A 19,479-nucleotide genomic window follows, 5' to 3' on the forward strand; every position below is an offset into this window, starting at 1 on the left:
ACAAGAAACGACTTTGTTCGGGGAGCATGTTGCCTTGTGAGTCCGGACAAATGTGCAATTATCCTCCTTTCAGCGCTGAACTAACAAGTCATTACTGTTATTCGTTAATTAAAGTATGCAAATTTAAGATTTTTTTTTCCTCCCCAGACTGAGTTAAATACTGTTATTCACAACTCACAAAAGTTCTCAATATTAGTTTGGCTCATCATTGAAAAGGCCCAGTAGACAAAGGAATGACAAACAAAAACGTGGTGACCTGGCCAGATGTGGGTCAGGGAGCACAAGCCCTGCTCAGAGTGTGTCCTTTGCAGGAGATGTGCCGATAGCTGGAACTGCACAGCTCGTCTGCAGCCCAGTGCAGCTGGCTGCTGGTGGTGCTGTGAAATCAGGGGGAAAGGGGTGTGTGTGTGGGTGCAGGGGGGCTGTAGAGCCTTATAAATCAGTCCTGTGGGCTATCTGAGAGGTGAATTTGCTTTTCATAATGACAAGTTTGTGTCAGAGAGAAATTCGTAAGAGGCTACAGTGTTTTCAAAGGCACAGGCAGTAGAGGGCAGCTGTCTCAGCTGTGACACGGCGAGATCAGTTTTGGGGGAGGCTGTTCCCCCTGCATTAATTTATCTGTGAGGTTTTCAGCAGCCAGGATATGCAGAATTCAGGCAGTTGTCAGAAGAGTGAAGTTATTTTACGTTAAAACTGGACCAGGGCTCTGAAAAGCCAAATCCAAACCCTGAAAAAGAGAAGGATGGGCATAGGATTGCAGCAACGAATGGGATTCAGTTTCTGCGTTTTCTGATCGGGTTGTGACTGGAGAAATCATCTCAACTCTCGGAAACTGGTTTCAACAACAGGGGTAATTCTGCCTAGCCTCAGAGGCGTTTCTGAAGATAAACTTGCAAAACCTTGGAAGATGTTCAGATGCTGTGTTGTTGGGAAGGGCTGTGGCTATTTAACAGGTACCTGTAGCTCAGATGGAAAGTCAGGGCTAGGCTGAGCCAGGGCCCGTCCCTCAGCTCTGAGTGACACTAGCAGGGTGCACAGTGTTTGTTACAGGGCCTGAAAGCTGAGGAGAGAGAGGAGTCTGCTTCCTGGAGACTGTCACGCCAAAATGCCCGGCCAGCCTTGGCGTGCCTTTCTGTTGAGCTTTGTGACCTGAGGTGGGCTTCCAGCAGGGCCTGACGCTCTTTGGAGCTGATGTGCTCTGCCTAGCAAAACGCCTCTCTTAGGGACAACGTGGCAGGATTTGAGCAAAGTCTGTTCACAGAGAAGCCAAACACCCAATTTACGGCTGGAATAAAGACAAATTAAAGTAAAAAGTAACTTTGAGACTGGTAGTTAGGATGAAGCTCTGAGGACGAAGCAGATGATTTTCAAGTAACAAATAGCTTGCCTGCTGTAATTTATATAGAAATATGCAGGAATTTGTCTGAAAACAGAGGAACTTGAGTCAAATGTGTTGTGAGCAATTAATTAGCTGTGCCTAGCAGGGACCTGGGGCTTGCCAGGGTCAGGGAGAATGCAGGTGTTTGAGCAAGCACAGTTTAACTGCTACAACTAATCCTTGTTGTTAGTTTTTAATAAGCAATGGCACTGTCATTAAACAAGGAAATAAATAGTTTGTGTTGTTGCTTTATTTAAGGTGTGTTGGAATCTCCCCATGTTTCTTTCTATGAGTACGTTTTATGGAAAAGAAAAAAAAAAAAATGCTTTTATTCTGATCTGTTTCATTGACCTGAACTGTGTTTTGTTGGGTTTTTGTATTAATGAGTCTCACAGTGTTTGTGAAGCAAATATTATATATTAATGCCTTCAGGTTATCTGGAAGGCAGACAACATATCAGTGAAATGGGAAGAAAAGAGCATGGAGCAATGGAATGTAACAGGAACCCTTTATTTTCCCCCTAAATGTGGCTAATCAGGTGTTTCTTTGTCGTGTAATTTTAGTTAAAATATCTTGAAGTAAGTTAGCGGAAGGGCATCCCTGTTATCTTGTTTATCCTGTGCATTTTTCAAGGGGGTTTACATCTGCACAGTAACATTATGCTTTCTAACTGAACTTGAAAAATGATCCAAAGCTGATAACAAAAATACATTCTTATCAAAAATGCATACTTTCTTATCACAAGCAATAGGAAAGCAAACATCTTTGTCCATACTGATTTTGAAACAAGAGAACTTCACTGCATTCTTCAGTTTAAAACACTTTCCATATTTTTGCTTTATATTTTATTTTGAAGTTTATACTTTACTTGCTTAATTTAAGAAAAGGAAGAAAATATGATCCTGTGTTGCAAAAATGGAAGAACATGGCTTAAAGAAGGGCTGTAGTTTTTCAGACTTGAGATAAAACCAGGAGGACAGAGGTGCCAGATCAGATTTTAGTCTAAGGGCCAATTTCTGACCCATATAATGAGCAAATTACTCTCTGTTAATTCCACGTGTTACCTTAAGGGCAGTACTTTTCTGTAACAAAAAGCTAATATTGTCACTGAAATGGTAGTATTAATTACTCATGCACAAATCAAATCATATGCATTCAAGATAGGCCAAATAAAGCAAACGTTCTTCTCGGGATTTTTTTTGTCTGTTTGTTTTGGATTTCTTTTATTTTTTATTTTTAAATAAAAAGTAGTGTGGTTTTTTTTTTTTCTTTTCTGAATAAAATCCTCCCCCACCCCTGGCCCCAGTCAGTGTAGGGGTGTTTTTTCCTTGTAATTTCATAACCAGTCTGCTTTAGTTTAAGAAGATCCTTAAAGGTTAGGTGAGCTTAATTTGCTATTTTAAAGACTTTATGGTTTCTTTACTGAAACCACCCTCTGGAGTTCTAGTCACCAGTATGATTTTTGAAAAATTAGGTTGTTACCAGTGTAAAATAAGGACTGAGCTTCACACTGTATAGGTGGCTTCAGTATTGCTTCTCATTCTAAATTGTCACAAGTTTATTTTTCACAATACTGACATACTGCTTTTTACTGAGTCTGAAACATGTTTTTTGGGTAGATACTTCTTACTGAAACAGAACCTTGAAGTATTCAATGTATCTGCAGCTGCTTTTACAGGTTCTCGTTGCTGCACGGCACACAACTTGTCCAGAGAGAAATCTGCACTACATCATGGACCATGTCCTTCAGGGCATATGGTCAATAAAAAGAAACTAGATTTGATGTGCCAACAGGAAGACAGACATCTTACTTTGTTATTGCACTGATAGGAAAAACAGCTTTGAGTCAGTTCAACGAGGGGTAATATTCTGGCTTGAGCTGTACAGATTCAGAAAAACTTATTTTCCCAGTAGAAAACAGAATTATTTGGCAGCACTGTTTCCTGTGGGAGTTCTTTTTTTCAGAAGCTATGTTATTTTCATTGGGAAATCATTCTGGTTTTAGTGTTTTTGTACAAGCTGCAGAGCTGGTAATTGATAACTAACTGCTTTCAGTTTCTGCTTGCCCGTGTTGGCCTTGCAGTGTTCAAAATGGAAGGTACTGTCTGGTATCAATGACACAGTCCTTGAGTTTTCGAAAGCCTCCAAGCCATGGTGAACTCACAGCTTGCGGGTAGCAAGGTCTCTTCCCAATAGAGTTTTTTTAACCTTAGGGAAAGTCTTTGAGTCTTACTTCTCTCCTCTGCTGAGCCTGAATGGTGCATGTGCTATCACTAAGTCCAGCACCATAGCACATGGGGCCAAGACAGGATGTGTCAGAGGTATATACACGAACTGGAATCATGCAATGCCTATTTAGTAGCTTCCCATGGGGAATCCCCACCACCTAAAAATGTGATCCCCAAATTATGTTGCTCTGGTTGTCTTTTGGGAAAAACAGATTTGTCTCAATTTTGTATGCAAAGCTGTAAAAATGTCTGTTGCCAACTATTAAGTTACATGGAGCACCAACAGTAAGACCACTCCTTCTGTTTATTTTTTAGATGACTTCCACTTACCTCTTGATGTTTTACCAGCTGTGACAGAGGCCCTTGACTCCAAGACAAAAGGAGAAGATTTGCACCAGGAGAGCAGATCTTTCCGCTGCTGTGAAAAAAAAACCATGGACCTATCAGACAGTGACCGTCCCGTCAGCTTTAGCTCCACTTCCTCTTCTGCTTCCTCCAGGGACAGCCACTGTTCCTTTGGAAGCAGGATGACCTTAGTTTCCAACAGCCACTTGGGCCTGTTTAACCAGGATAAAGAAACGGGTGCCATCAAGCTAGAACTAGTCCCAGCCAGACGATTTTCCAGCACCAAGCCATGCAAAAACACCCCTGCGGAGCAAGAGGATCCTGAGGAGAGCCTGGAAAAAAAGCTCAGCATGACGAGGAAAGCAGAACCAAAGGGAGTGAGCAAAAACTGTGCAATGTCCCTGGTGACGGAGCCCACCAGTCCGAAGCTCCTCTATGTAGACAGAGTTGTCCAAGAGATTCTGGAAACAGAGAGGATGTACGTGCAGGACCTGAAAAGCATTGTGGAGGTAGGAGTCTTGACGAGTGTGCTAACTGTTCCATAGTGCTGTATTTAATATCTTTAGCTTTTACAGCAGAACAGATGGACCTGAAAGTGGAACTGGCATTTGCTGGTGACCCAAACAAGGGTCTTTATAAATGTGTGTGTGTAACATCGTTGTTCTTGTTTATTTCTAGTTTTTATTTGATTAAATAAATCTGAACTGTTATTTCTTGTTCATGAAGCATTAACAGAAAAAATATCCTACAGTTGATAGGATATAGTGATAGTTAGTAGTATAGATAGTTGAGTAGCGAATAAAGAGTGATGAATTCTTTGCAGTAACATTTATTTACCAAAAAAAAAAAAGCTCTTTTTTCCCCCCTGGAATATATAGTAAGAAGCAAACTGCAGAAAACCTGTTTGGCTCTTTAAAGGTTTTTCCTGAAGGGTCTCCCTTTTTGATTCTTCCACCCTACCCCCACTCCCCAAATACTAGTTCTGCAAGTTCTTTCCTGCCTTGTCAGTCTCCCTTTTGTGCAGGTCACAGCTGCAGTCTGTTCGCTCCAAGTCCTTGGCCTATATTATTGAATATGGCATGTGCATTTGCTGGATAACCCTATTGTTTGTCTGTTGCATGAGGGAACTATGTTTTCTTTAGTATCAGTTCTGAATGGGTGGTGACTGTAGCATGTATTAGTAGCGGTGATACTTTTGTCCAATCCCCAGTCCAACAATATCTTTCATTTTCCCTTTCTAGTACGGGCTAAAATACAGCTGAGTCCTTCTGTGGATTGTTATGGCCACTCCATGTGCTTACAACTGTGCCCATCAGTCATGTTCTTTTGTGTTATTGATGATGACAATGAAGTCTCTCGGCTATTGTTTGTAGGCCGAGTACTTAACCCATGCCTGTGTGTTATGACCACCCACAGAGAAGAATTTCTTGGGAGGTATATGTTTGGTGCACTATTTGTAGAATACATAGCTTTAAACAGCTATATGAGCTGGTTTGCAAAAGAAAGTATCAGTCAGCTGAAGATGACATCCCCCTCAATCCCAGCCCCTTGCCCAGCAAATCATGAAAAATTTAAATAAAGAGGAAGAAAGGTTAAGGCTTTGGTAACAAATGGATACTTTGATCATCATCCCCTCCCCAAGTTCTCACAAAGAAATCTTTTTCTGCAAGGTTTGTTGGTTTCTGTAGCTGTTGCTGTTTCTCTACCTTGAAGTTACATTTTGGTAGTGTTAAAGGTTGTCATATGCTATAGAAGTCAGTCAATATCTATGCGTAGTCACTGTTCACAAGGCATGACCTCTATGTTTTTGGAAACTTTACCCCTCGTTCATCTTCCTATGCAGTAAACTATACAACTTGAGAAACTGGAAAATTATCATTAACATCTTGAAACAAATTTTCCATTTAGAAGTAGAAAGGCCAAAAAAAAAAAAGCTTACTAGAAACACTTGAAGCATCACTACAGCAAATGTAGATTAAATGAAGTTGTGAAAGAACTTGAGGAATTTACCTGTGAAATGTCAAAGGGCATTTTCTACAGCATCTAATAAAGATTCTTGAAAGCTTTGTGTGGCGCTAGCAGCCTATTTGAGAGGTGGAGGGGTTGGCAGTGGGGCTTTGTTTCAGTCGGTGTTCAGAATCCCTGGGCTTGGAAGGAGCACCTTCCTAAACGGTGAGGGCAGTGGGGAGCCAGCTACCTCAGCCTGCGCGTGTTCTCTACATGGTGTCAGAGGAGAGAGCTGTGACTGGAAGCATGTCACGGAGCAGCCTCTTTGTATATGTTTCTCAAGATTCCTTTCTCCGCATGTTAGCTTAGCAATGCTGCAGTGCTTCACCTATCCAAGGGTGGTGGTTGTAAGAAGGGTGGTAAGCCTCCGCAGACATCTGTAGGAGTACTGTAGCCTTTGAGGGTTTGATTATCTAGGCGTCTGTGACTTGAGGCCATTTAGTTTGGCAGCCAGATGACTGGTACAGAGCCAAACTAAGATGAAGGGAAGCAGCTCAATCTGTCTTATTTTCCAAATAAACTTGGGTCAAGTTTTGGCAGCTAGTTAGGAAATGGGATAAGAATAGGAAAAGGAGAGCTGGAGGAAGGTCGAAGGACAAGTGCTGCCCATGACATGTATGGAAACATGAAGGTGGGAGCTGCTGGAGGAAGGCACAAGCAAATGAACCAGTGCTAAGTGGAGAGAGTGAATAATCAGAGGAGAAACAATACAAGGAAATAAGGGAAAACCCAGGAAGTGGAAAGCTAGGGGGGAGTAGGAATTAAGTGGAACTGGAGCACTCCAGTGATTTAGTTGAGTTAGTGAGTTTTGCAGCAGACTGCAATGCAACAGCTTATGTGTGCAGACTAAAAATACTAAGGAGGTTTTTCTCTCCCCCCCTTTTTTTGTTGGATAGTTGGAGAAGCAAAGCAACCCAAGTACAAAGAGCTAGCAACTGAAATAATGTCAGACTGAGGATGGCATGAGGACAAAAAGAGAGAAATGAATAGGTACCATTTTAATTGCCCTCTGACCCCAGCTGAGGGCTGTTGCTACAGGCTTTTTGTCCTCCCAGCAATGGGGATTTGCTGACATTACCTTCTCTGTGGACAATGGAAATATGTTTAAAAGTAGCGTGTTCTCACTGTTGTTTCCAGCACTTTGAAACGTGTTCCAGCTCTACAACTGAGATGGCTTTAAAACTGAAGTTTCTAAACCCACTCTCTAAATTTCTTGTTGGTGCAGAGAAAGGCATGCTTGCCTGCAATGTGCCATCAAGTATTTTTACTTCTATTTTTTTTAATACATCCATGCATCCAGTTGTGATGTTGTGCCAAGAGATATGAAGAAGTAGAGGAGTTCAGCCCCATCTAGCAAGTCACATTAACTTGTGAAAGGAGCGACTCAAAGCTACACAGAATCACAGATTAGTTGAGTTTGGGAGGGACCTCTGGAGGTCATCTGGTCCAGACTCCCTGCTCAGGTAGGGCCACATAGAGCCACTTGACCAGAACAATGTCCAGGCAGTTTCTGAAGATCTCCAAGGAGGGAGACTCCACAACCTCTCTGGGCAACCTGTGTCAATGCTTGGTCACCTGCACAATGACCAGAAGTGCTTCCTCATCTTCAGAGGGAACCTCCTGTGTTCCAGTTTGTGTCCATTGCCTCTTGTCCTGCCACTGAAAAGAGCTCGTCTCTGTCCCCTTTGCACCCTCCCTTGAGGTATTTTAGTGCATTGATGAGATCCCTCCTGAGCCTTCTCCAGGCTGATCAGTCTCAGCCTTTCCTCATATGAGAGGTGCTGGACTCAGTGTTGCGCCCTGGGGTACACTGCTAGTTACTGGCCTCCAACTAGACTTTCTGCTTTTGATCGCCCTCTGGGCCTGTCCATTCAGCCGCTTCTCAATCTACCTCGCTGTCTACTCATGTCAACTGCTTGTCTGTGAGGCTCTTACAGGAGACAGTGTTGAAAACCCTCCTGGAATCCAGGCTGACAATAACCACTGCTCTCCCCTTGTCTACCAACCCAGTTCTTTCATCAAGGGAGGTTATCAGGGTAGTCAAACATGACAGCTCCTTGGTGAATCCATGCTGACTGCTCTTGATTACCTTTGTGTCCTTGATGTGCCTGGAAATGGTTTCCAGAGTTAGTCATACATACGTGTATAAGACATACACAAATGACCCATTAACATGAATGGTGTGAAACTGCATGTAGGATCCTGGTACTGTTCATCTTATTGAAGCTCATTCATTAAGAGTTAGCCTACAATAGTGTTTTAGGGAATATCTTTTCAACCTGTGTAATCCTTTGAACATGTAGTGTTAGCATGCTCCCCATAAAAGACTATGGAGTGAATGGGGAAAAACAGATTTTCACCCCTTTGGATGTTTTCTTTGACCCAACGTTGTTAAAGTAAATTAAAAAGGCACAGATTTTGACTGGCTTTTGAGTATCCAGGTGGTCTTTTTTCTAAACAGTGCCAAACTGTCAGATACAGGTAGAAATCAACCTCAAAGGACATGGCTAATGTGATCTTTAACTGATATTGGAGATCTACTGAGGTTCTCCAGCTTTTAAATTGAAGTATTTCATTGGTTTAGGATGAGTGAGAGGAGGCTGTAGGGGTACTACTTGGCTCCCTGTGCCTCAGGACATGCTTTAAAACAACTGCTTTTCTAAGCACTACAACCATTTTGTATGTGACCTGGAAGAGCAGTTGAATTATTATTGTTTTGAGGAATGCTGCTGTGATTCTTGCACAGGCAAGCATTGTAGCAAGGATAGACTGAACATTGTTTGGTGTGTTCTATCAGATGATCTGTTAAGGGTATTTCAATTTTGAATTAGTACAGCTTGAAGCGTGTTTCAGGCAAGTTTATGATGAGAAATCGGATACCTTGGCTTCCTGCTTGTGTCATGCTGACAGGTGTACTGGTCAGGGCAAAACCTGCAGACTTTCTCCTCTTCAGGACCCAGCCTGACTATTTCAAATAGCAATCGAGTTAGAATACTCATGAACTTTAGAGTTACTTACTCAAGCAGCATCTTTTTTTCCTGTGTAAAATGCTTCCCCTGATTTTATAATAAAATTTGGTACTTTGCATTAGTGTTTCACAGAAGTTAGAAGCCCCTACCCTTGTACATGGCATAAAATAACTGTAGAAAATGTCTGTATTTGGCATGTTACGTTAAATATACTCTCACAGTGAAACTCAGCCATGTGATTTAAGAACTCAGCAGTAAAATAATGCCATTAAAAAGTTGTTGTCATCTATACAGACCAGTAACTAGAGTAAAGTATAATTTGTCAGTGCATTGCACAAATATCTGATGCAAATGGAAGTTGAGCTTCAGGAATACTGAACTGCATCTGAAGTCAGGGAGACTTCATTTTTATGAATGAGTTTCTCTATTCTCCCTCCAGATGTGACATATTATAAACCATCCCTTCTAGTTGAAGTCTGTCTTCTGTCTCCTCTCCATGCGGTTTGTTGCCTGACTCCTTTATTTATATATTTATTACTTAAGACTCCTCAGTCAAGCCTTTGTACCCAGAAAGTCCTGCTCTCTGCAGTCTACTGCCTGTAGTCTTCTTCACAACCACCTATCATCATTTTTTTTCTGTGTAATCCCATCCTCATCAGTCCGTGGTGTCACATTTCCTCATGTGATTTATCACTTCTTGATCTTTCTCTTTTCCATGTTCTTAGTCTCTGCTGCCTCCAGGTCTCTCCCCACAGTTCCCTTCCTGATCTGAAGATGCTCTCTCAAACAGCTTGTCACAGCTTGTCAGTCTTTTTGCCAGGCCCATCATTGTTCCCCTCTGTCTATACCTCAGCTTCTCACTAGGTTTTTCTTTTCTCCTGACATCATTTCCATCATTTCAAATTTCTCTGCCCTCTAAGTTATGCTCATACTCAGTCTCCATCTCCTGGTGTCCATCAGGCTTCAGTCCCAATTTCTCCTTCCCACCTTTCTGTAGGACTCCACTGTGTCTCCTTTGGTCTGGAACTGCACAGCATGCTTCTCCATGTTGCAGAACACTTGCAGAGGTTCACTGATACACAGGAACAATCTTTTTCCTGTTCTTTCTTCATAGGAGCAGATGTGAACCAGATGTGGCTTTTAGCATCCAAGAATGGCAGTTGCTGATGAAGAGCTAGTGAGTCCTGAGCTGAAACACACGAAGGATCTTTGCTAAAAGTTCCTATTGGGAAAACATGAATTTGAGGGGTTTCACACCCCACCCCTCCATCTATGTTCAACTTCAGGGAGGTTTTCACAATGGCAGCAAAAGCCATACTCTGAAACAGTCTCCATTATGCTCCCATCTGCTACTGCCCCTCCTTGAAATGCCAGGGGATGTTGCATGTCCCTGCTAGTCAGCCTGGGGGTGCTTGTCTTCTTAGAGGGGAAAGGTCAACAAAATTTTTCAACATGAGCAGAAAAGTGTGCTTTCAGTTCTTTCCGAAAAAGGCCTGGGGGTATGCTCTTCCTGAAATTGCCTAAAACAACTCAGCAAGGAGGCAGGCTTCTGATGTAGAAAGCTTTATCCAAGGTGAGCAAATTTGACAAAGTTATATCCTCCTTGCAGGATGGGGAGAAGCCTTGTAAAGGGAAATATTGGAAGTCTGACGGTGTTGTGGCACCAAAGGAGGCTCCAAGGAGGCTCTGCTGGGAGGAAGTCAGTATCGGAGTTTTATTGTTCCAAGTTTCCTGCCACCTTGTTCTGCATTTAGAGGATATCTCTTTCTACAATTCAGGCAATTAGTTAAAAAAAAAAAAAAAAAAAAAAAAAGGCAAACAAACAAAAAAACAAAACACTTAAGACTGCAGTGTGCTCATTGTCACTTCTTGTGGTGTGTCAAAAGAAGTATAGCTGCTGGGTTGTGCACTGGGTTGTTGCATAGCATGGCTCTAAGAAATTTAATTCCTCTTATCAGGCAGGAATCATGATACAGCTAATGCAGCTGCAAAAGTTTGTTCCCACATTATCCTCAATCTCCATGTTTGCAATCTCTTTTATTAAGGCCGCTAACTTACATGCCTGAGGACAGTGCCTACAGATTACTGACATAAATTGCACGTGTTATTGGAGGAGAACCTTTGTTTTGCAGCATTCTGGCACCCACCAAATAAGAGAACTGGTTCTTATTAGCACTGTCCTTTCTGAGCATTTTGTAGATGAGAAGTTTCAGAGTGCTTCAATGGAAAGTTTACTGAGACTACTGAGAAGGTTACCTGTGGTGTGAGAGGATGAACTGGTCCCTCTTGTATAAGCAACCTGAATTTTGAGGCACTGCTGTAATCATCAGGCAGTAATGATGGCATTCTGATTTTTTCATCGTTTTTATTTCATCCTTTTTAGGGAGCAGTGATGTGTGGCCTCACAATTAATGGTGTTCCCAGCCCGCCCCCCCCCCCCCCCAGTTCATTAAGGCCAGAAGTTAGCATATGACATCAGTGGTTATAAAGCAGGGGAGCAATACTTTAGCTGCATGCATAAGCACTGCTGTTTTGCAAGATTGCTGACATGCTTCATTTATTTGTCTTAAATCTCCAGCACAAAAGAGAGAGCGCAGGTGTTGGGTACATGATTTTTAACCAGTTTACTTTAATTTCCTCATTAATAGAATGATGATTTTGAAACAGGCTCTCCTTCTTGGTGGGACCGGCTGCAGAGCATATCCCATACAGAATGCAAAGTTCAGATTTAATTCAGTTCAGATTTGAATGTTCAGAGTGAGATTCTTCCTTCTTTGAAATTTGTCTTGCTATGACTTTAAAAAGTAGATAAACACAGATTGGTTTACTTTTATCGCTTATGCTGTTCTTTCTGACTAGGAGTCGGTCCTTAATGCTTTGAGAAAATCTGGATGAGCAATTTAAATTACCTGCAAAGCAAATATTGTGATAGTGGCAGTGATAACTTTAACTGTGGTTAGTGTTCCTTTGAGCTGATGAATTTTCCCACCGCTTGCTTCTCATCCGTGAAGGAAAGGCTGTGTCAAATTCAGATTGACCTCAGGGAAAGCATGGCTAAAAAGCAAGGAAAGTATTTTCCAGTAATATTGAGATATGATAGCTGAAACTAAATTGTGCTTGACTATCTCAGTGCATATCTAAAAGACCTTCTTTACGTCAGCCTAGTTTATCCAGAGTTACATCAATATAAATTGAAGCAGAAAATGTTCCACTTAAAAATCAGTAATAAATCTGAAGGCAGCTCTATTGGAGAATCCAATGTGTTGTCTTTTTTTCTGGATTTGTTGTCTGCAGATCAAGACCATTTTCTCCACTGGAGATTGCTGAAAGGTGAGGTATCTAGTAGCAACACCAGGTATGTTACCGAACAGGTGTAAAAAAACCTGTTCTGGCTACCTTTGAGAAATATTTATGGTTAATAAGACAAGACTACTCTTTTCTGAGGCAGTAGGACTGTCCAGTTTTCCAGGTGGACATCTTGCTTCCTGGGTGTGAGCCATATTAAACATCCTAGAGCATCCAAAAATGATGGAAGTATACGCTAAATATTGTTCATATTTGTGTTTTAAATAATCTAAGGTGAAGTTGTTTCTGAAACTCCAAGATCTTGAACAAAAATATTTTGCCAGCTATGTATGTGGGATTGTATGCACCCTGAAAAGAAACCATACCGAAACCATACCAAAACCAAATGCAAACAAAACCTAGAACTTGTTTTTCTGGGCATGTGAGAAGCATTCTGGGTTTTGGAAAAAATGTTTGTTTCTAGTTGTATAGTAAGAATATAGTGTTGTGAACACCCAGAAGTAACCTAGCTTACGTGGTGAGAGGGAAGTGCTCGTATTGTGACAGGGAGCCGTTTGTATACAAACCTCATACAAAATATGTAAAATCATGATTAAATATTTAGATGCGTGTTTTTTCTTAGCTGTGTTATCACTGCACAGTCTTATTTCTGCTAGTAATATTCATTAATATCCTTTATCCAGAAGATATATAAAAATACTTTATTCTGAGTATTTGAAAGGTGCTGGATAAAATGTCAGTATTGTCTTGTGTTTTCTGCACCTGAACTTGACATCTGGCTTTTATCTTAGTCCAAGGCTGTAGAAACTTTTTGAGTCAGAGACCCATTGCAGAGCCTTAGCGTATGGATGGGCTGTGTGCTTCATGGCAGTACAAATATATAGCTGTAACTTTGTGTTGTAGGTCAGCTCTGCTTGGACAGCACAAAAAAGTGAGTTAGGCTGCGGTTCTAAATGAAGTGTCAGTAAATGCACTGTGAGTTTTTTCTATGCTGTGGGTGGAAGATGAGCAGCAGTGATAGCTGCTGCTGTGCCAGCAAGCTAAAGAATGGCTGAAAAGCCTGACTGCAGCTGCTGGTGGACTCGTCTTTCAGCAATGGGTACATCACTGGGCTCTGCTGTCTGCAGCCTCCTATATGCTTTCTAAATGCTTACAAAGATGATTACAAAGATGATCAAGGGATTGGAGCATCTGTCCCAGGAGGAAAGACTAAGCGAGCTGGGCCTGTTTAGCCAAGAGAAGAGAAGATTGAGAGGGGATCTCATCAATCTCTACAAATACCTGAGGCGGCCTTGTAACGATCATGGGGTCAAACTCTTCTTAGTGGTGGCCAGTGACAGGGCAAGGGGTAATGGGTATAAATTGAACAACAGGAGGTTTCATTGCTGTATGAGGAAGAACTTTACAGTTCAGGAGACAGAGCGCTGGAACAGGCTACCCGGAGAGGTGGTAGAGTCTTCTCAGGAGATACTCAAAACCTGCCCCGATGCCATCCTGCATAATATGCTCTGGCTGACCCTGCTTGAGCAAGGGGGTTGAACTAGGTGATCTCTGGAGGTCCCTTCCAACCTCAACAATTCTGTGATTCTGTAAATGCAAATGAATAAAATAAAAGGGTGAACGTTAATCTTCTGTTCCGGAAAGCTCTATTCTTTTCATTTTGGAGGGGGAGGTAAGAAAAGGTTAAATAGGGAATGCATAGTTTAGGAGCATGTGTGGTCTGCAAGGGAACCTGAGCATGAAACTTTGTTCCTCTAACTAGACTGAGGCTGGACCATGAGGTTATATTACTCTTCAGTGAGATGTGTAGAGCCCTGTTGTCATTTCGAAAGTTACAAAAGATGGCCCTGTTAACCTCTGCCTTGTGGCTGCCATTTGCTCACTGTCAGTGGATGGGGAGCTCTGAAGAGCAGCATGGTGGCTCCAGGCAAGAAAGCCTGGCACGAGTAGGCAGCAAAACTGGGAGGAGTAGAGATGAGAGCTGAGAGGCAGGGAAGAGGAGTTGTGGGCTTATGCTGCTAAGTTCTCAGTAAATATTTAAGTGCTTAATAAGATGATGTATTTTTTTTGCACAATGAGTGGGATTTCTGTAAGGGAATTCTGAAATTTGGAAGTGATATATTAAATTGAAACAAACTACTGAAACTGCCGCCAGCCCATGGTTTCTGGAATTTTAATAACTTATTATGACCATTTCCCTTCTGGTCCATGAAAATATTTGAGCATTTTTAATTTGTTTTATCATCATTATTAAACATTACTTATTGGTGAACTGTGTTCTTCTAGTAACCCATGCCCTTTAAACCTGAAGGCTTAACAGACCGCATAGCACTCTCGTTTTTCCTTCTCACCACTCCCATGGATTAAGGTGTGGTGCTAGCTGCAATTTTTTGTGGTTTCATGAGAAGACCATTTTGCAAATAAGATACTTTCTTACATTTTCAGTTGGAAACCACCCACTGCTATAACCTTCCACTTCATTGCTGTTCATATATTACTGATAAAATCTATCAATAAATCTCTGGGAATCGTGTGGTTACTAAGGTTAAGATAAATGCATGTTTAGGATGTGTGCACATTTTCTTCATCATGCTGGGTTTGCATTTTCATTCTTTGGAAAACAGACTGTTGCAGTTTCCCTTCTTGTGTTTTAAAATTAATATTTCTCTTTTGGAATGCCTCATTTAACTAGCAGGGATATCAAGATCACCTTAAAAAAAATGGCAACAGTCATTTACCGTACAAACTGGGGACAGTTTGTGTAACGGGCAATAGTCAACAGGATAAGATTCAGGTTCCTTTCCCAGCTGTGTCCCACATTTAAGGACTAAATACACCTTACAAAATTTCTGCGCTTTGCTTGACACTGGTTTAATAAGGCTATAGTCAGACAGAGTAAGCACTGTTGTGAGGATTAACATAAATAATACAGAAGAACTTTGAGTTTCTTTTTTTAGAATTCATAATCATTGCACATCTTTAGATGATATTTTCTATAAAAAACAAACAAACAAAAGCAACACTAGTTTTTTGAGTGCTGCTGCTGATTTATTCTGATGATGTCAAGCCTCAATTGTAGACTTTGATACAGAAGTTTGCAGAGTACTTACTTCATCTGCCTAGCGACTACAAACCATTTGACATCCTAACTGCTGGTTAATGTTTTCATTTGTCTTTCCTTACTATTGTAGCTTATTTCTTCTGTTTCCTTATATCTTTAGGAAGCCAGTTGGATGGGGGCCTCACATAGCTCTTCAATGACATGTCAGTAAACTACTGATAGCATTTGTTATCATCCCATGATCTCCATCTGCTCTCTGAATTTACGTCTTATCATACCTCTGAGTAGCAATTCTTAGTGCCAGCTTCTGGGTAAAATTCCTGTAGCTGTGATTTATCAGTCGGTGCTTGCTGATACCCGAAGATAAACATGGAACGTGGTTTTAATCAGTGGGTTACGACTTCAATAAGTTAGTGTGCTGAAGTGTGTAAGTGGCATTACATGTGAGTTTCTGTTCCCAGTGACTTACCCATATCATCTTCAGAGATGATGGACGATTTAGGGGACTTGTCTGTGCATGATCCATGAATCCCAGTTTCACATTATGAGTGCTTTTAGCGCATCTCTATCAAATTACACCTTGATTTAATTGACAGACTGCCTTCCAGGGTGTCTTTTTAGGATGGGAGATTTTGGCGTGAAATACCTGCAGGTGAACAGGGGAATATTATTAAACTTCGATTGTATTTCATTCAAGCAAAAATTCTCCTCTGCTAAGAAGGCAAAATCGATGAAAGCAGTCCATCCTTGAGGTCCTGCAACCAGGTCTCCTGATTCTTGCGCTGTTGACATTGACATGCCCTAGAAATTTTCAGACGTTGTATGCAGCCCCGTGCGTGCTTATGGGCACAACTGCTCACAGGCAGTCAAAACCAAAGAGTGAGCATGTTTTAGAGGTGCAAGGCATAGTGTTAGGACTCAGGAATTCGTCACAGCTAATTTTGGCTGACACGTACTCCCACTGTGGCTTTCCATGCATGCAGAAGAAGCCAAGGCAACCTACCAGAGGTCACTACTTCCCGTCCTAAGGATCTGAAAATGAGGTGGTGTTGTAACATCTATAAGATGAGGGAGGGAGGCATGTTGGTTGTAGAAAATCTGTTGCTTGAGAATAGTGATGTGAGGAAAAAAAAAATACCCTTCTTTTGTTCTGTAGGTGAAAGTTGATGCAATGCTCTGTAAACATCGTATCCTGTAGACCCCTAACTGTGGAAAATGCAAGAAGTCTGTCATGGTCACCTTTCTCTGCAATGTTGAACAGTGGAAAGAAAACTGAAATGCGCTTTTCTATTTTTAGTCTTTCTTCATATCATGTTCTCACGAGTGCTCTCCCCATCAATCTTTGCCCTGCTGCATGCAGTCAGTGGGCAGTATCGTCTTACTGGATCACCACGCCAGCTTTACTGCTGTAATCTGTAGGCTGTAAGCCGGCTGCATGTGTGAATTGGCTACGCCGAGGAAGCTGGCCATAAACAACGGTGAATTTATACAGCTTCCTCCACCACCTCCATCCACGTGGTGCCTGGGGAGAGGACTGATATCAGCGGGGCAGCATCCTGCCACTTCTGCGTGAAAATCAGAGAGGAAGGGGATCAGTCACACACCACACGTAGTAATGGATTGTATAAAACGTGGGGCTTACTTCTACCATTCCTCTTCAGAGGCTTGCTGGCTGTTTGCGGTGGGATATATTCTCCTTGCCCTTCTCCCCCGACAGCAGGGTTAGGTTGCTTCCAGCATGGGGGCGGCTGTGTGGGAGCCCACAGACAAGGCTGTGGGGAGCTGAGATCCCCACAATGGCAGGGCTCTCTCTCCCAGCATGAAGTGTCAGTTTTACATTCAAGGTCCTAGGGTACGTGAAGGGAAATAAGGGAATAGGAGGTACCTGGCACCCAGGACCTTTCTGCTCTCTTTGCTGGCATGAGTGGAGGAGGCTGTGTGGCTTTGCTTAGAGCTCTGAGCCTGGGTTTTCCTCACACAGCCCCTGGCTCTGGTGGTCACCTGGTGGCAGGGCTGTGCCCTGCTGTGCTTAGCCCCAGGCGGGCGCTGTCCTTTCAGACCTGTTCGTGCTTTGGCCTATGTCTGGATTTGCCTGCTTCAGATATCTGTAAAAATACTGCTACTAATAAAAGTCTTCACTTTCTGCTTAAAGTACGTGCAGAAGGTAGAAAGATATGCTCACAGAAATTTCCTTTTTTATTTAATTCCATTTTTGCATGTAGAGAAGTCCGATATATGGTGGACGGTACAAGATTTTATTTATTTTTTTTTTAAGTTTGATTTACTGGTGACATTAATATGTAACATCTGTGGCAGAAATAAAATGCAGGGTTTTATAGTAATCAAACTGCATCTACAGTTAAAAAAAAAAAAGCTTATATTAATGAAATATAAGTATTTATCTAAATTAGCCTATTGTATGACAACAGGGCTGTGTTGCTTACAGCCTAGGATAGTGGTTGTGTTACTCATGGGAGGTGGAGATACCTTCTGCAAGCTAGCAAATCCTCACCATCCCAGAAAAAAAAAAAAAGAAAAGTTACTGCTTTCTCTGTTGAATCAAACAGGTAATGCATTGAAGCCCAGCTGCTGCTGCTCCTGCTTCTCCTGCAGAGGAACTCCTGAAGCAGGGAGTTAGGGTGCTAATTATCTTGGTGGGTATGGGTTTCTGCCTTCCAAGTGAGAACATGTCAGGCTCTCTGGTGAGGCTAAAGAGAGCAAGGGCTTTGAAAAGGGACTGGCAGCTGGGAAATGGTTTTAAGAGCAATTGAGCGAGCATTTTTTCATTCATGGAAGAGAGTGAGGATTTCAGACAAAATGAAACTTCCTACAGATACGTGACCCTTTGCAGAGAATAAAGTGGATGAACATGGAAGACAGAAAATGAAGGGAAGAAAGCAGTCCGAAAAGTGTTAATTTTGGCTGCATGAAAAGTTTTGCTACAGGGGTCTCCAGGTAAACCACTGTGCAGATTATGAGACCCACACTAAAATAATGGATTTATCATCTTCTATCACAGAAAGTAATAGCAATAATGATAGTGATGTGCTTTAAGGAGAAATACTGACAGGAGGCCTTGATATGGCAAGCAGAGGGCTTTGATTTAAATCTCTAAGTCCTCAGCCAGATACAGCCAAAGGAAGCAGGTTGAGAACGCAAGATAGGGGTTGTTTCCAAGTGCACCTTCTCTCTGCAGGTTACAGCTGTACTTTCAGTAATTGAGAAGAGCTGCTCTGACATGCACTGTGTCCTCGGCCACCTGTTGTGGATAGTATGCTATCTTTTTCCCCACAAGGCATTCAGACAATGCTTCTGTACATACCAGATAAATCCACAAATGAAGTAAATAATAATAAAAAGGAATAGAAAAAAAAAATCAGGCAAAAGGGGCATCAGTAGAGATAATTACCTCTGTAATCAGCAGCATGGAGCATGTTCTAGCAGTTACTTTTGTACAGCAGCAGTTGCCCAACCTTCTCTTTGGCTACAAGGATGAGCTGTGGTTTGGTCAGCGTGGCTCTAGCTAGCAGGCTACAACTGGGATCCAGTTTGCAGCGTGTTTTCTTTCTGGCCCACAGCCTTTCCCTCAAAGCAGTGTGGGAACATAATGCCGGCAGCCCGGGCTGCTGAAGCATGTCAGTGGCTCCTCTTGTCCACAACCAGCTGATCTGTGCCGTTTGCACTCATGTTGGGTAGAGGGCAGTTGGGCAAATTACGTGCTCAGGGGGTTGGTATAGCATCCAGGAGAAGGTGCTGCCTTTCTGGTAGTACAGAAGTAGGGAATATCAGAAAACTGGGGTCTGAGCGATGGTATTGTGCAACCTGGATGCAGGTCTAGCTTGATTTAATAATGCATATTCCTCCTCCTGCTGCAGCATGAGACGTCGCTGGAGTTTTGATGAGTACCTGGTTTTAGGCGTTTTTTGGTCAGAGACTGAATTTTCTTGGTGAAAGTACTCAACTTTTGAGTCAAGTACATGTTGTTGAAGTCCAAAGATGTACAGCAGCCTTGCGTTCTCCTTCAGCCTGTGTTTAGGCACTGGAATACAAAGATTTTTTTATTTTTATTTTTTCCTGTTATTGATATTTATTCAGATTTACAGTGTTTCATGTGTCTGCCATTTGGTAAAGGTGTACACATGCAACAGCACTACTCCTTCAACATTCTTGCTTATCTCTAATGAT

The 19,479-nt window shown here is 42.0% G+C and overlaps 1 protein-coding gene across 10 annotated transcripts in view; it reads left to right on the forward strand.

The window, feature by feature from the left end:
* Positions 1-19,479, forward strand: part of PLEKHG1 (pleckstrin homology and RhoGEF domain containing G1) — a 198,749-nt gene that overhangs the window by 143,109 nt on the left and 36,161 nt on the right. For 9 of the 10 annotated variants that reach the window (XM_072035907.1, XM_038176592.2, XM_038176593.2 and 6 more), the window contains one exon: positions 3,922-4,460. In XM_072035907.1, coding sequence (XP_071892008.1) covers positions 3,922-4,460 — 539 coding nt within the window. The remainder of the gene's footprint in view (positions 1-3,921; positions 4,461-19,479) is intronic. The other variant, XM_072035908.1, reaches the window with a different exon arrangement.

This window comes from Anas platyrhynchos, chromosome 3 (genome assembly GCF_047663525.1).
Source record: "Anas platyrhynchos isolate ZD024472 breed Pekin duck chromosome 3, IASCAAS_PekinDuck_T2T, whole genome shotgun sequence".
Lineage (NCBI taxonomy): Eukaryota > Metazoa > Chordata > Aves > Anseriformes > Anatidae > Anas > Anas platyrhynchos.